The following is a 17,362-nucleotide window of genomic DNA, read 5'->3' as shown; positions in this document are numbered from 1 at the left end:
AGCATCAGATCACCTGCTTATTCTCATCTCATGCAATTATCATGAACTTATATCTTCAGTGTATTTAAGAAAATACATACATATATTTGTATGTACCAAATCACACAAATGGATTATATGTATGTATATAAAGCATATATGGTAGGTAAAACCAGATCATAAAATAAATATTTGTGTGTTTGGCACCTAACCAAGAAATAAAATATTACTAATTCCTAAATAAATCTCTCAATCTTCTTCCTAGATTCTGAATGTTTCCTCCATCATTCTTTTATTATATATGTTTTTAAACCTATTATTTAGCTTGTAATTTTTAAAAAAATGTTCTACAAGTAGTATCTTTCTATATTTTAGCAGCTTGTATATTTTGCTCAACATTGTTGTTGATTTTCTAAGTTTGTGATGCTCACAGCTAAAATTCATTTATCCTAGCAGTAGTATGCTATTCCATAATATGAGTATGTCACAGATTATGAATTCATTTTACTTTTTTTCAGGTATTTTACACTCATACACAATGCTGCTATGAACATTTTGCTCGTGTCTTCTGATGCACATGAGCAAAAGTTTCTCTAGGATAAAAATATGAAAGCGAAATTATTGGGAAATATGGAATGTGCATCTTCAGCTTTGCTAGAGATGCCAACCTGTTTTACAAAATAATTATATAAATTCACATATACTCAATCAATGTGTAAGAAAACAAAAAGTCCTGACATTCTTTTTGACTCTTGATTTCATACTCCACATCTAATCTGCTAACAAATCCTATCAGTTCTGCTTTCAAAATCTATCCAGAATCCAATATCTTTAAGCGTATTTTATATACATACTAGAGGCCTGATGCACGGATTTCCTGCAAGAGCAGGCCTTCCTTCCCTCAGCTGCCGGCACTGGCTTCCCTCTGGCACCCAGGACCCGGGCCTCCCTTGCAGCCCCGGCTTCGTCCGGAAGGACGTCCAGTTTAATTAGCATATTATGCTTTTATTATCATAGGTATAGTTTTTAATTGATTTCAGAGAGGAAGGAGAGGGAGAGAAACATCAGTGATAAGAGAGATTTATCAATTGGCTGCCTCTTGCATGCCCACTACTGAGGATCAAGCCTGCAACCCAGGTTGGTGTCCTGACCAGGAATCAAACCTCAACCTTCTGGTTCATTGCCGGATGCTCCTGAGCCACGGAGGCCTGGCAGATTCCAATCTTTCTCCTATCTCTTCCTACTCATGCATACTGGCTTAAGCCACCATCGCTATGTATCCAGAGTTGACACACTTCACCCTCCCCACTGCCACCTGATCGAACCCCCTTTTCTCTTGGGTTATGAGCAAACACCCTCTTTTCTGGCCTCCTTGTTTTCATTTTGCCTCCCAAAGAGAAGAATGTTTTCCATTTTGTAGCTGGAGTGATCCTTGTAAAGCTTAAATTCAGACCACTTTATTTTTCTTCTTCAAAATTCTACCAATTTGGCTACCTATCTCTCTTTGGCCAGAACCAGTGATGTGCCACGTTACCCGTTTACCGCACTGTCTGCGTTACTCCCAGGGGTTCAGCCTCATTTGCCTTCTTTTATTCCTTCAACTTCATTTGCCTCCGGGTATTTTTCCAGGCCAGGCAAGCTTGACCTCCCAGATGCTTTGCTGGTTATTTGCTCTGTCTGAAAATGTATTTCCCATCCTTTACCCAGATCTCCCCAGAGTTTTTTCTAACTTCCTCCATATATTTACTTAAATTATCCCTTTCTCAGCGAAGTCTTTCCTGGCCGCCTCATTAGAAATTTCAATCCTGCTCCTAACTTCCACTTCCTCTTTCATGAGGATAGGAATTATTGTCTCTTTTGTTTCCTACCATATCCCTAATTCCTAAAATACTAACAGAAGGACAGTAAATAATAATTACAGCAAGCATATCAAACTCGCAGCCCACAGGCTGCATATGGCCCACAACGAATACTTTTGTGGCCCAGCCAACATAACGGTATGCAGGAAATGCTTTAATCAAAATTTCTTAACTTAATTTTTATAATATCCTGCTATACATAATTATTAAAAGCGAACTACAATGTTTGCTAATGACTGATTACTATAATTGTGTTACATCCATTTCCCTTACACAGGCACACCATTTCTCTCCACTAATACTTGCAGGGAATATTTTAGCAGCCGATTGCCACATCGTTAGTCTTGGACTGACTTGTTTGGTGTGCACAACAGCAAATATTTTGCTTTTGGAGAACAAAAAAAAATAGATTTATTTGCATTATACTTATTTGTGCAGTTATTCAGTATCTGGTATGTTAATGTTCAAGAAAAAATATTAATTTTTATGAAAATGTTCTATTATTTTATGTTAACAATTACTCACTTATTTCAGCCCTTTTTTTCATCATGTCTCTATGGGAATAAACCTACATTTCTATGAAAATTGAAGCTTTTGGGGTTTTTATTGTTGTTGTTGTTGTTTTGTTAAAAAGCAGCCATTCTTTTATTCTTGAGTTTCAAGGGTGAATTTTAAATTTTGTTAAATATAAGTATTTTCTAATTTTTTTTAAATATCAAAGACAAAGTTTTCTATGGTGTTTGTGGTATTTGGTGGAAAGGTAGTTAATTGATTAACCTTACTATTATCTACTGTTGCTTATGCATTTAAAATTTTCTAACTAATCAAACTTCCAAAGATGGGGAAATGTGAGTTTCAGACTAAGATAAAGGCATTAGATCAATATTTATTTTATTTTTTAATAACAGAGGTGGAGAAATATATCGCATCATCCAGGATTAATTAACTACTTAATTAAGCAAATATTTGGGGAGCACTTATTCTCTGCTTAGTGCTATGCTAGTCGCTGAAGATACACTGGAAAACACAGTAGATCATGGAATTCTGTGGACTGTACATTTCCATGTGGAAGACATGATAAATAAGGAAGGGAATGTGAAAGTATGGATTATGGATTAGTGATATCACTGTGAAGTGACTCAACTGGGCTGTAATGGGGGAAAACAGAATAATAGTCAAGACTGGGGGGGGTTTCTTTGGGGTGTTTTAGGGCCCTGCATTTGGAAAGAATGAATTCTAACTCCTGCACTTAACTAATTGTGAGATTTGTAGCAAGTCACAAAACTGTCTTCTGCTTTTGTTTCTTATCTATAAAATAGTAATAATATATAACCCTATATGAGAATTATTAAATGGGTTATTGAATGTTGTGTGTTTCAAATTTAAAGTTAAAATGGACCTGCCAATCAAGAAGGAATCAGCTTTGCAGCGAGATCCAAGAGAATTCCTGGCTGCAGAAGCAAACACTGCAAAGATCCTAGGTGTTTTGAGAAACTGTCAGAGTGCACTGTGCAGGGAATATAGAGCATGAGCCAGACAGAACCATGGGGTGGGGGTGATAGAAGGCAGGGACCAGAGAGAACAGGGGGTTGGGGGAAGAGGGAGGAATTAAGAGAAGGCAGGGGCCAGATCTGGAATTTGAAAGCTAATTTCCTCATTAAAGCTAATGAATGATGGATATTAACTCACACATACTCTGTAAATGAAATGGAGTAATTTATTTGAGTCAGAAATAACTAGAGCTAGCTCCATATTTGTTTCTCAGGTCATAAATCAGATGGCTTTTCCAGCTCTTGAGTGAAACTGTCAGACAATGAACTAACTTACTAACATTGAAAGAAGAAAAAAGAACCAGATACCAAATCTCTGACACTAGGTGCTATGTTCCCAAGGCAACATAAAAGCTAGAAGTTTTGTCAGCTTTCTATTGGCCCGTTCTTTCTATCTACTTCTCTGACATACTCCGCAGTCCATGTGGTATAAATAGAGCAGAATCTCTTTTTTCCTTAATAGATTAGCCAATTTAAAAATAATCAAAGGGTAGCTAAATTCCAAATCCCACCAGGGGCTTGCACATTTTATTAAAGCATAAAACCAGGAGGGAAAAAATCCAAAATCTCACAGGAGATAAGACAGAGAGAGAGGTGGCGGTAAGGCTTCACAAACAACTATACCTTGAGCAGCTAACTCTTTCCACCTCTCTTTGTTCTGTTGGATGATGTCAACCAGGTTGTTCTTGAAGCTCTTCAGGTCCACGCATGCGAGAGAGTAGTCCGGGGAACAGGAGCCATCGTTCACGGAGCCTTTCTTGTTGGATCGTCTAAACGAATCGGCAGTGTATAAACACATGAGGGTGCTTAAGTTAACAGTAACAACCAAAGAAACCAGAATATACTGCGGCTGGCGTATGGGATGAGGAAGCAAAGCCTGAAACACGTGACAAAACCAGCTGGAGAAGCAGGATGGCAGGTGCTCGGCCCGGTGTTGAGCACTTGTTAGGGACACTCGCCTCCCTCCTTTCCTTATACCCTGGAGAAGGCCAGAGACCCTGTCAGGGATTCCCAGAGCAGCAGTTGGGGTGCTCATGTAATGTAGGACAGGATGGAGAGGCTGGTGTGGGCAGCAGAAACTTGGGGTGAGCGGACTTAGAAATGAGTCTATTGATAAACGTCAACAAAAGGGCATCACAATTCTGGAGCCCTCTTCATCCACCATTTGGTCTCCAGGCTAACCCACTCTTTCTCAGGTAGAACATTCCCTCGGTTTCCTCCTTCGGGCAACATGTAGGGAGCCTGCTGGTGTGCTATTAGGGAAACTTGTTTGTTCAGATGGAGAAGAATTTAGTATGATTTTTCTGCAACTGGAAGTTTTAAATAATATCTCTTAACAAACGTATCGATGAAAAAAATCTAGTTTGCAACAACGTAAGTTGTATATATAATGGACTTGACTGTAACATGTTATATAGATTCATCGCATTCATGTCATTTAAAAGGCTAACTTTGATAAGAGCATCTTTCAAGATATACAAGTGGGCTGTGATTTGTTTGTAAGAAATCTAACACAATTAGATATGTTAGATACACAGGATACAATATATATATCCTTAATAAAAATTCAATAATTTTATTCTCCTTAGTATTGAATATAATTCTAATATACTCCTTAAAACTTGGATTTTTTTTGGTAACAGTCATCATGTTATTTCAAAGGCATAGGCAATCTAATACATAGCCACCAGGTGGCAATAATGTCCAATAAGTCTTGTAAGAGTTTTCCTGCCTATGTAAGAAATACTAAAATTAATCATAATTAAAAGGTTATGAAACACACTAATATGAAAAAAATTATACAAAAAAAGGAAATATCAAACCTGCTTGCTCCATAAGAATTTTCTGTTTTTGAGTCTTCCTCTATAAGAGGAATAATAATTTTCTCTGTTGTGTCTGTCAGAAGAGAAAATGTTGGCTCTACTATGAAATCAATAAAACCTGCAAAAGAAAAATTTCAAAAGTTACAGTTTACTGAATTCTAAATCAGTAATCATGAACAGTCTCTAATGCTCCTTATATCAAGTATTAACTATAATATTGGTTTGTTTAACCCTTGTGATGCTATTTAATCCAATGATACAACCTATCAGGATGGTCTAACAGCTGGGTAAAATACTCTCTCAGGCAGGGGAAGTGATACAACGTAAGCTTGCTAACTCAAGTATATTGGCTTTCCAACTTAATACTCAGCCCCCTACTATTAACAATAAATCAGGATCTAACCAGAATTCAAATATTTTCCTTTCACAATGAGAGTCATCATTACCCTTTCTGAAAGGTCTTCGCTGAAGTGTTCTATTTCATTATTCCCCAACAAGAAATAATATCTAAGTTTCAAAGAAATGAAATTAAAATATTTTCTCAGACAACTGGAAGGTAACCACTTCTCCCCCCCCTCTTACTGTATTAGTCGGAGCTTTCTGCCAGTATGTTAATATTTCAGATTGCTGTTGATTATTCTCTGGATGTAAAATGTTAGTTCACAGTGTGTGGGTGATTTCTGTCCAATCACCTCTGGGAGACAACATTAATCTCACTATGTGGACGTGTCAGAATGAATAAAGACTTTTACATTCAAAGTCCTCATCAAGACAGAGGATGACACACAGAAAGAATAGGGCCCTTGCCACCCAGTGTCTCGGTGGGAGAGAAGGAAACCTATTCTAAGCATGGTGTACATTCAGCGCCCCCAGGTCCCCAGAGCGGGTGGTGCTGGACATCGAGTGCTTGCTGCCTGAAGCACACCCGCAGCGATGGGCTACCATCTGAATGTAGGAGACTACCCAGAGGGGGCTTTTCAGGTAACAGTGTCCCAAGCAAAATCTACACTTGAAGAGCAGCCCATCCACCGGATACTTGGATAAAAATAATTTGAACTTCAAATAATTGGATGAGTCAGAGAATATATGAAGGTATATTTTTAATTAAAAAAACACACTTCAACAGTTTTGTGTTTTAATCTTGCTTTTGGGTCAAAGCAATGTTAATTGGCCAACCAGTTACCATTGGCTAAAGTTTTAAATGCCTGGGATAGGGAGCCTGTCAAATAAGAGGTCACCTGTGCTAACATAGCCGCGGTTTATATTGCAGAAACAAGTCTCAGAAACTTCCGTTCTTCCCAGGTTGCCTTAGCCTGCCACCCTCACGCCTGCATTACAGGCACCCGTGTGATGGTATCTAGAAAAATGGCTGTTAGAACTTGGGTGGGAAGAGGGGATGGTCAGAGGAAGAAGCTGACTCTGGCTTTGTCGGAGGTGGTGCGGGAGCAGCTGGAGAGGCCAGGCAGCCATCTAACAGTATGGAGTGGTACGAAAGCTGGCTCAGGGAATAACTACTACAAATATTTGAACTATGCAGCATAGCAATGATTACGTTTTAATAATGGGTAAGACTCGAAGTCTCAAACACAAATGAAAAGAATGGATTTGGCTGGGAGCAGTATCATTTTTTAAACTCACTGTATTCGTATAAAAAATTTTTTTCAAAAGAATATATGCTAGTATATTGAGCATATTATGCAAACAGTGATAACAGAACAGCTATATTGCTATTTTCATTGACTTGTCCTATATTCAAAAGATTCAATTACAGAAACCAATAATCAGCCAAAAACAACAAAAAGGCTGTCACTTCCATGAGATTAAAGTTATCTTCTTTCTAGTAAAAGGATTACCAACAGAATAACAATTACATTTACTAACACTGCTTCATTGAATTCATTTTGTGAGGATGTTTTAGTATTTCCTATTATTTAGCACCTCTAGTTAGGTCTAAGGAACGAGCTATCATGACTATGGAATGAGGTCTTCATGGATGCTGCCTCTTTGGACAACCTGGTGCATCCTTCTGAAAACTGACAAGCACACACGCACACTCCAGCTCCCTGTGAGCCCCGATCTTCGGTATTACCTATTTGTGACTGGGCCACCATCGTTGACTTCCGATCACAGAGTGGGGAAAATGGAAGCCCTAATTCAGCTTCTTTGTCTCCCTGCAGAGAGGAAGGCTCGTTAGTCTGGAGAAACTAAGATAACAAGCCATCTAGATACAAAGCCAAAAGCCACATCTTTCATTTTTTAATTAGCACTGTGTGTTTATGATTTTGATAAAGCCAAAGCATAGTCTAATTCTACTGGGATGGTGTGCTTTAGGAGCACACTGAAAAGGAAAGAAAGAAATGAGGATTTTTCAGCATTTGGAGACTCTGCTGTGTTGTTACAACCCCTTGATTATAAAGAGACACCTTGTTCTTTGGAATTTTCTGAAGTCAACCATTAAAATAATCATCTTAGTGTGTTATTTGGCATTTAATTAACAACCCAGCTAAGGAATTTTTCTGCTCTTTTTGTGTGTGTCTCCTGCCAAATATATCAGAAGATAGTCAGTATCAGGAATTATTAAACTGCTTTTTGAAATTGAAAGTATATGAGCATTTTTAAGTATCTTTCTACTTATTAACCAATTTTATTTGAATCTCCCACAGCAAATAACTAAGAATATATTTAACATTCTTAAATTCTGTAGGCATAATTTTTTTAAATATTTTCTCAGAGAAAAAAATGTAAATGGTGGGGGGGGGGATTTTGTGTTTGTTTGTTTTTTATTTGACCTTATCTATATATAGTAGATTAACTTAGTGCCTATCTTAAAGAACTCCATTTAAATGTTTGGGTTTAACATCAGAAGAGCTAATTAAATTTTCATCTCTTAAAATAAAGATGGCCACTCTGGATAAAACTTTATTATCACAAGGTTCATCAAATATCAATGCTTTCCTTCGCATTTGAGGGGATGTGCTTACAAATGAAACAGAGGGAATACTTCATTTGTGCCTGTTCCCTTCGATTGTCTGGCCATTTGAAAGAAAGCTTTGAGATCTACTTTCTCCTAAGCTATTGGTTCCACATCTTCAAGGTGGAGACTGGCCTTGCATCCGGCCACAAGTTGAGATACAGGGTCAGCTCCTGAAATCAGGAAACAAAAGGGAGGGGCTCTCTCACTTGTAATGATGCAACATGTGTCTGAGGACTTCATAGCTTCCACTCACTCTGCTCCTTTAACAACTTTTCATCATGATCTTTAGAGCATCATGTCAATATGTTTTATGAGCTTTAATGTTTTCTGTGTATTTCCCCTAAACCATGCTTTATTATATTGAAATCAGAATTGTTAGGAAAATTTATAGTCACCAAAGAAGTAGCTACACACAGGAATGTTTTACCATATCAGGGCCTAAAGCAAACAGGTAATATAATTTCTTTGACCAGCAACTACTCTCATTCCCTTAGAGAATAATGTTATCCACAGCATATGGAATTAATATTTATACCCAGTTTAAGGGACAGATGAGAGGGAATTATTAGGACCATTAGCCTTGGAATCACAGACACAGTATGGAATCACTGCTGTTCAGCAGGCTCTCTCTGCAAATCTCATCTGCTACCTAACTTGGTAATTTTGGTTTACTCATTTTAGGAATAAAGATATAATACCATGTTTCCCCGAAAATAAGACATCCTTCAAAAATAAGACCTACTTACAGTTTTCCTTCTGAGTGAAATATAAGGCATCCCCCGAAAATAAGACCCCCCCAGGCTAAACATGAGAGATTTGGTCCACTGATTCTGAAAGAAATGGAGTCACAAGAAATTCACCAGGAAATTCAGGAATTGAATTTTTATGATGATGTTCCAGAAGATGATGACATGATTGTCATTGAATAAATGAGTAAATTCTTGATACTGTAGGATTCAGAGTTTGTCTGGTTTGTGTTGACAACTACCATACCACCGTACCGTATACAGGTAATAAATTTCCTTTATTTTCATTTAACAATAAATGTGTACCATATTCTTCTTCATGGAAAAATAAGACATCCCCTGAAAATAAGACCTAGCACATCTTTGGGAGCAAAAATTAATATAAGACACTGTCTTATTTTCGGGGAAACAGGGTAGTATCTACCAAATAGAATTACCCTGAGGTTATCAAGATGATGAATGTGAAGCCTAAAGACAGGGTCTAATATTTAGTAAATAGTAATTAAATGTTAGCTAATAACCATAATTCATAATAGCAAAAATATGCAATTGTGAAAATTAAAAGTATTTAGGATGCTTAGTGTATATCTGGAGGGTGTTAAACCATAGGAAAGGGGTTGGAAGTTATTTAATGTAATGGAGAGGCATTGGATTTTCACCCTGTCTTTTGTCTACCAAGGAATTGACATGACAGGATTGGACTTTTGAAAGATTAATTTGCCAGCAGTGGGGAGGATGGCTTGTAATGAATTGAGTTTGACCCTTGAGCCTCAAACCTGAAGGAAAAGGAGTCTTTGGTGCCATGTATCTACATACGACAGCCTGTGTGAGGGTAAATGTGAAGGTTATTATGAATTTGATTGTTAACATGTTGAGAATAAGGTATAAGAATATCATTAATAGTTTATTAAAATATAAATAATGATATTACTATGGTTAAAATAGAAATAAACCTCAGAGGAAATGTGATATTGGGGATACTTATTTGATATATGCAGATACAACTGATTTGTTTTATTGATGAAAGAGTAGCTATCTGATATTTTAATAGATGTATTTTTATACTACATAAGTTATTTGTTTGACCTAACAACGAAAATTTGGGCCTGATAAAGGCATTGTGATGACTTACCTTCCATGAGCTAAATTTTATAGAATGCTGGATGGCAATTGACAGATACATACAGGGTCGACCTTCCTACAGATGGAGTGAGAGATTTTATACTCTCTTTGCTTCTTGTACTCTATAATTGATTTTGAATATAAAATTTCCAGTGTGAAGGCACACTGAATATTAAAATTCACAGATTATTTAATTTACTTATAAATATTTCAAAGTGTTCTTTATTCTTTAGGGCAAATAGAGGCTATGAGTATAAGATTAGTAGGGGGCTCTGCAGCCAGACTATGGGGGCACCAATGAGGACCAGTTAGATCACATGTGTCAAACACAAGGCCCGCGGGCCAAATCCGTCCCGCCAGGCCTTGCAATGTGGCCCGCACCGTGCTGTCATCACTGCACTCCGCTGCGTTTCCATCACAATGACAGTTTATGACTGTTCAGTAAACCATTCGGCCCGCGATTTAGGCTGGATTTTAGATTTTGGCCCCTTCTCTGATTGAGTTCGACACCCCTAAGTTAGATACTGAGAGAGAAGAAAAGATAAGTAAAGAGAGAGTTAAGACCCCAGAGTACAAATTTGACAAACTTTGTAATTTTCCTTATTCTGTCCCTGAATAGTGAACATTGACTTTCCATCAGGATGATGTCAGGGCCAAAGCCACTGTATGTCACCTTGTTCTCCACAGAGGTTGTCTCCCATTTGACTGTGCTGTCTTCTGGTGGCCCAGTAGCTTACTGACTGCACATATGTTCTGAGGTTCTGACTCATGCAAATGATTGGAGCAAAGTTATCCGGCCATAAAGATTAATTAACCAGTGCCACTCAGTTATACCACTGGCTGACCACAGCTATTCCTGGCAGGAACCTGGCCCCGTTGACATGGAAGCACAAGCCAGCCTGAGGCGCTCTGCCTGACAGCCATGCCTGTCTTAGCAAGTCCCTCGGAGGCTGCTGAGATTTCCTCTTTGAAAGGCCATGACAAAGGTCTAATAATTGTTTGTATGCTTTCCTACCAGCGTGAAAGGCTCTGATGGCTGTCAACAAGATGTCAAATCCAGTGACTTAATGGTATATTTTTTTCTTTTTTCTCTGAAGTGAAACAGTTTCTATAGTTCTAAAAAAAATTGCAAAAGGTAGGAAAAAGTAAAGTATGAAGTCTTGAGAAACCTTTTTGTACCGAAACCCATTTTAAATCACAGATGCAACAGCAACAACAAACATGTAGCAAGCCTCTGGCCACAGGATTTGAGGTCACTGTGAGGTCAAATGTAGTATTTGAAAGACCTCTATTTCAATAGGGGAGTTTATTGAGATTTAAAATGAGGAGGTATAATAGTTAGCCTTTTTTGAACAATTTATTTAAGGAATTTAGGCCACCTAATTATCTTCCTGCCTTCCTCCTAAATATGGCCCTTCTAAATTCTATAAAAGTTACCAAAACCGTTTGAATGCTTAATGATTATTATAGCTAACATTTGGTTTCAGCAAAATTTATATGATATAGTTATATTTTTAGTGTTATATTTTACAGAACATTAATATGCCCAATATAATTGATGTTTCCATTTTCATGCTTAAAACTATAAGCTTTGCTTTTTAAATTTTAAAATTTAATGATTTTTAATTTATGAAAATGTTTTGGTTGCATCTCTAAATTTGTGATACCAGATCCTTAGTTGAGAATTCACTAATTAAAAACATTTTTATTATTTTGGGGAAATATAATTTATTTTTAAATAACACCATACTATTTCTAGCAACTGAAGAAAATAAACGGGCCAGACTGTATACTATTTAGGATAAAACAATCATTTTGATCTTTCTTTCTAAATAATTTGCATTTCCAGTTCTTCATTTCTTCTTGGCTGACAAGGAAACACAAGGTAGGCTACACACATATATCTGTGTGGGGGGTTTTCATATGTCACAAAGCAACTATTTGAAAAAGAGAAAACTTCACTTAGTCATCAGGTTCATTTAGTATGAAGTATGCACAATTTTAATGGTAGTGATTACATATATTCTTAACTTGAGCTGTATTAACTTCTTGTTATCTTGCCAACCTAATATGTCTGTTTAAGAAGGGAATATGGAGTAAAAAAATTGTCTTCCTTTATTAATGATTATTTTCTTGGCTGGTACCTCCACCTCTGATCTCTCAGTAATATCGGACATAGTTGAAATGATGGAGCACTTTCCAAATACACCCATTCTGGTCAGAGGCAGAGGCCACTGTGCTGACCTGCACGGACGCTCAGAGAGGGCACTGCCGGGCTGATGACTCCCAGGTGTCCTGTGGAAAATGCCCCGGAGACAAGGACCTGCTTTATTTCCTTTACCATCAGCTGCTTACTCAAGAGTCAGAAATAAGAGTTTCTCAAGACTGAAAATTCTGGATACAGTTCTGATCTCTTCTTCCTATCATTTGCATTGATTTTAGAAGGTATACCTAAAATATTTACACCAAGGACTGGGGTAACATTGATGGGATTTTAAAGGATGATACAAATAGCTTGGTCTACACTTCTGTCTTCCAAAAAATGCGTGGTGTTAAAAATGTGTTAATGTCTATTTAAGCTCTTTTGTTAGATAAATTTAGTAGACAAATTAATAAGAAATTGATCCCCAAACTCCTGCACCCTCTCCAATCTGGAACCCCTCAAGGGATCGGGCCTAAATGGGCTGTCAAACATCCCTCTCACAGTCCAGGACTGCTGACTTTCAACCGTTCGCCTGCCTGCCTGCCTGTCTGCCTGCCTGTTCACCCCCTAACCACTCCACTGCCAGCCTGATCGATACCTAACTACTCTCCTGCTGGCCTGATTGCCCCTAACTACCCTCCCCTGCTGGCCTGATCATCCCTAACTGTCTTCCTTGCTGGCCTGGTCACCCAATTGCCCTCCCCTGCAAGCATGGTCCCCCCTATCTGCCTTCCCCTGCAGGCCTGGTCACCCATAACTGCCTTCCCCTGCAGGCCTGGTTGCTCCCAACTGTCCTCCCCTGAAGGCCTGGTCCCCCCCAACTACCCTCCCCTGCAGGTCTAGTCCCCCCCAACTACACTCTACGGAAGGCCTTGTTTCCCCCTAAATGCCATCCCCGTCAGCCTGGGTTGCCCCCCAACTGTCCTACTATACAGACTGTCTTGTGGTGGCCATCTTGTGTCCACATGGGGGCAGCAATCTTGTGCAAGGGTGTGAGGGTCAATTTATATATTACCTCTTTATTATATAGGATTGTCTATCAAGAGTCCTGCAAAATAAAACAAAAACCTGATGCCCTCTTCCTGTAAGTAACACAGCCTGAAAAATGCAGATTACAAAAACGAAGCATGATTTTTTAACTATTTGAAAACTTGACCTTTTGTGTTGGGTATAATCTTAAACATTAATATTCAGATATCTGAGTCACTGTTTACTAAGCACTGAGAATGATAAAGTAGCTAAGTAGCCTTATAGAATCATTTCTCTCTGCTCTGAAATTCAGATGTCAAAAATCACTGCCTGCTGGAAGCTTCATTATTAGTATCAGTCATCTTGCTAGAAAATTCAAAATAAAATGAACTTTAAAAACATCTGCACTCAAATCCATTGAATTCATTATTCTCATGATTCTGTCAGTTATTCTTTGTCTGGCTTGAAATCAATAAAAGACATGGATAATACAAGTCATGGTATTATTGGGAGAGCTATCAGTAATTTTCAAGAGTCTCTGGGAGTTAGTAGAGCTAATATTTTGGGATGAGAGGGTTTTAATTCTCATCCAAGGATATTTTTCCCATTAATTTTTAGGGAGAGTAGAAGGGAGGGGGATAGTCAGAGAAAGGGAAACGTCAATGTGAGAGACACATTGATTGAGTGCCTCCACATGCCCTGACTGGGCTGGGAATCAAGCCTGCAGCAGGAGTTATGTGCCCCTGACTGGAATCAAACCCGCAGCTCTTCAGTCTGAGGGCCGAGGCTCTAACCACTGAACAAACAGGCCAGGACAGAGCTATTTTTTTTTTAACACAGTAATTTTTTGTTTTTAGTATTCTTTAAGTAATTGATGAAGCATTTTTATCCTGATACACTGTTTCTGAAACTAAGGGTGGGAAATGTTCAACTCTTTCAACAAGGGAGCTTATTATAATTTTTATAAGGATTATGCTGTTTATTAATCAATTTTGGTAGAATTGGTTTTTAGCAATACTTAATCCATTAACATATCTCTCAATTTATACAGGCCTTTAACATTTTTTTCTCAACAATATTCTCTGGGGCCCCACATGGGCCTGGCATCTGAAGTACAGCCAGTCTCCTGGACCACTGAGCTCTTAATCTGTGGGATCTGATGCCAGCTCCAGTTGGTTAGCATCCCAGGTGAGAATGGAAACAGAACAGAAACACTATAGAAAAAAAAATGCATACTTGTAGCAGAGGCCACTGCCATTCCTTGTAGCCACATCCAAGCTTGCTTTTTCACATAACAATAGATATATTTTTTAATGTAGGCCTAGGTCCACACAGCTAAAAACTGTTTTTGTCAGCTTCCCTTGCAGCTACACATACAGGACTAAATTCTAAGCAAGATGTATGCAGAAGTGTCAGATATCCTCCTTTTCCTATGAAAGTTTTTTTTTTTTATTCTCTAATCTAGTATTTACCTCTTAATAGCCAAAAAAAAACAACTCTAATATGTTCTTTCCTTCTTCTTCCTTCCTTCCTTCCTTCCTTCCTTCCTTTCTTCCTTCCTTCCTTCCTTCCTTCCTTCCTTCTTTCCTTTCTTCCTTTCTTCCTTCCTTTTCTTCTTTTTTCCTTAAGAGTGACATCTGAGATTCAAGAATTGACTTTCTTTAAGTTTTTATTCATTTGTTTGTTTGCTTTTACCACGTAGAAATTTTTAATACATTTATCTAAAAGATTAATACAGTTTGCCTGGGGTCCCAAAAATGTATTGTGGCCAGTTAACAAGTCACCTTTGTGTCAAAAAAAAATGAGCACGTCAATATGCAGTCACTATTTCCAAGAACATTTGCCCAGAGTGTGAAAGAAGTACCTGTCGGAAAAACTCCTCCATCAGGGCCATTGTCCACCGGTGGTGAAGCTGCCAGCATTTGGCCGGGTGGCTGATGTCTGCTGCGTGGAGAATCAGGGACATGGTCTTGGCTCTGTCGGTCCTGCCAAACCAAGGACATATTCAAATTATCAGAACAAAGTAACCAATTACAGTTCTTTCTAAGTACAAGCCCATGGCATTGTAACATCACAAACGAAAATTACCCACCCTTCAGGCTGCTGCAAACTGTTTCTTATATTTTTGATTTGCTGGAAGTGACCGGACATGTCTGTAGACAAAACCATTTCAATCACTAGGTTCCGAAGATCCCTGTGGAGTTATCAAAAGGAAAATGTTCATTTGGCTCTTTACTGTTCTGAAGGGGAACATTTCCTTAAACATCACTGATCACATTTATTTATTTTTAATGGATATATAAGCACAAAAGAAGCTGCCTTTTTAATGTAAATGTGCTTATAAGAGCTATTATTTTAAACTTTTAAGGATTTAGGAAGTCTCCATCATCCCCTTGGAGATGCTTGCTCCTCCCACTCCTGCAATTCTCCCTCCTCCCCCCCCCCCCATAAATCTTAAATGTTGTTTTTCTATCTGAAAGGATCCTAACCAATTTGAAAGAAAACCTATTCTAAATGCAGTATATACTATAATAAAATCACCACTATTTATAGAGTATTTATTCAACCCAGCTGTGTTCTGGTTGATACATATATTTAATCTTTATAACAGCCCGCTCAGGGGATATTATTATTTTCTACCAGAAAAGATTGAATCCTCTGCCCAGTCACACACGTATAACATAGCAGAGATAAGAGTCAACCGCAAGAGGTCCCACTCCCAAAGCTGGTGCTGGGACCCCTCCACAGTGCCAACCTCCCATCTTTGGACCCCAGGAAAATCTACTCATTTACATGTCATGAGCTATCAGTACTACTGAAATTTTAACCAAGACACTGCAATTAAATTTCCTCCAGGTTTCCGCTTAAACTCACCTCCAGTCATCTTTGGATAAATTTATCAAGACATTCATTTCCTCTTCTTGCATAAGTCGATAAGCTGCACTCACATGGTGATTTTCAAGGACGGATCGGTCGTTATACAAAATGGCGACATCTGACCTAAGAATGACAAAGAAAATGCCTACTAGAGGATTTCTCTAGACTTCATGAGTGACTAATAAAAATACTCAAGTCATAATAAAAACCCTATAATCAAACATCTAAACTTATGGAAGTCTTAGCTCCCTTTTAAAAATATATGACAATTTAAAAAAAAATAAACTTCATTTTTAGCAATTTTAAATCCACAGGAAAACAAAGCAAAAGATACAGGGATGTACCATATACTCTCTGTCCCACATATGCATAAGCTAACCCATTGCCAACATTCCCCACCAGAGTGCTGCATTTGTTATAACTGACGAATCTACAATGGTTCATTATTGTCACCCAGAGTCCATAGTTTTATATTAGGCTCCACTCTTGATATTGTACATTTTATGGGTTTGGATAAATATATTATCACATGTATCTGTATACTTTTTGTTTCTCTGTGTGTGTGTGTGTGTGTTATTGAATTAGTTAGGACTTCCAATATGATGTTGGAAAGCAGCAATGATAGGGGAAATCTTTGCCTTGTTCCTCATCTTAGTGGGAAAGCTTCAAGTTCCTCACTATTAAGGATGACATGAGCTATAGGTTTTTGTGTATTTATTCTTTGTCAAGTGGTTGAACTTCCTCTCTATTCCCAGCTTATTGAGCATTCTTATCATGAGTGGGTATTGAGTTTTGTCAAATCCTTTTCCTCATCTATTGATATGGTCGTTTGACTATTTTCTTTTAGCCTATTGATATGATAGATTACCTTAATTAATTTTCAAATATTGAATTTGGGATAAACCCCACTTGATATTGGAACTAAACAACATAGTTTAAATTTATAGCTTCTCCTTTCTATTTGAAATCCAGATACTTGTGAGATAATCTAGATATGCTAAAGAGAGAGAGAAAAATTACCTAACATTCTCATTCACTCAGTGAATAAATCAGCCTTTTTGTACTCCTTCTAAGTAGTTGATTACCACCCCTATCCTCTGGACCTGAAATTACTTTGGGCAGAGGGCAGAGGGGAATGATGAAAATAATTTGGTCTATTTATGATTCTCATTTTTCTTCCTTATAATGTTATGATTCAATTCAAACATTATATTCCCTAGCATTAAATTAAACTAGCAAAATCATTTTTTACACAAACTT

The 17,362-nt window shown here is 37.8% G+C and overlaps 1 protein-coding gene across 3 annotated transcripts in view; it reads right to left on the bottom strand.

The window, feature by feature from the left end:
- Positions 1-17,362, bottom strand: part of PDE1A (phosphodiesterase 1A) — a 229,912-nt gene that overhangs the window by 13,260 nt on the left and 199,290 nt on the right. For all 3 annotated transcript variants that reach the window (XM_036421948.2, XM_036421945.2, XM_036421947.2), the window contains 6 exons: positions 16,100-16,225; positions 15,318-15,419; positions 15,090-15,210; positions 7,301-7,382; positions 5,212-5,329; positions 4,013-4,158 (listed from right to left, as the gene is read on the bottom strand). In XM_036421948.2, the coding sequence (XP_036277841.1) occupies positions 4,013-4,158; positions 5,212-5,329; positions 7,301-7,382; positions 15,090-15,210; positions 15,318-15,419; positions 16,100-16,225 (695 nt within the window). The remainder of the gene's footprint in view (positions 1-4,012; positions 4,159-5,211; positions 5,330-7,300; positions 7,383-15,089; positions 15,211-15,317; positions 15,420-16,099; positions 16,226-17,362) is intronic.

This window comes from Pipistrellus kuhlii, unplaced genomic scaffold, assembly GCF_014108245.1.
Source record: "Pipistrellus kuhlii isolate mPipKuh1 unplaced genomic scaffold, mPipKuh1.p scaffold_m20_p_7, whole genome shotgun sequence".
Taxonomy (NCBI): domain Eukaryota; kingdom Metazoa; phylum Chordata; class Mammalia; order Chiroptera; family Vespertilionidae; genus Pipistrellus; species Pipistrellus kuhlii.
This window is presented reverse-complemented; position numbering and strand designations above follow the sequence as displayed.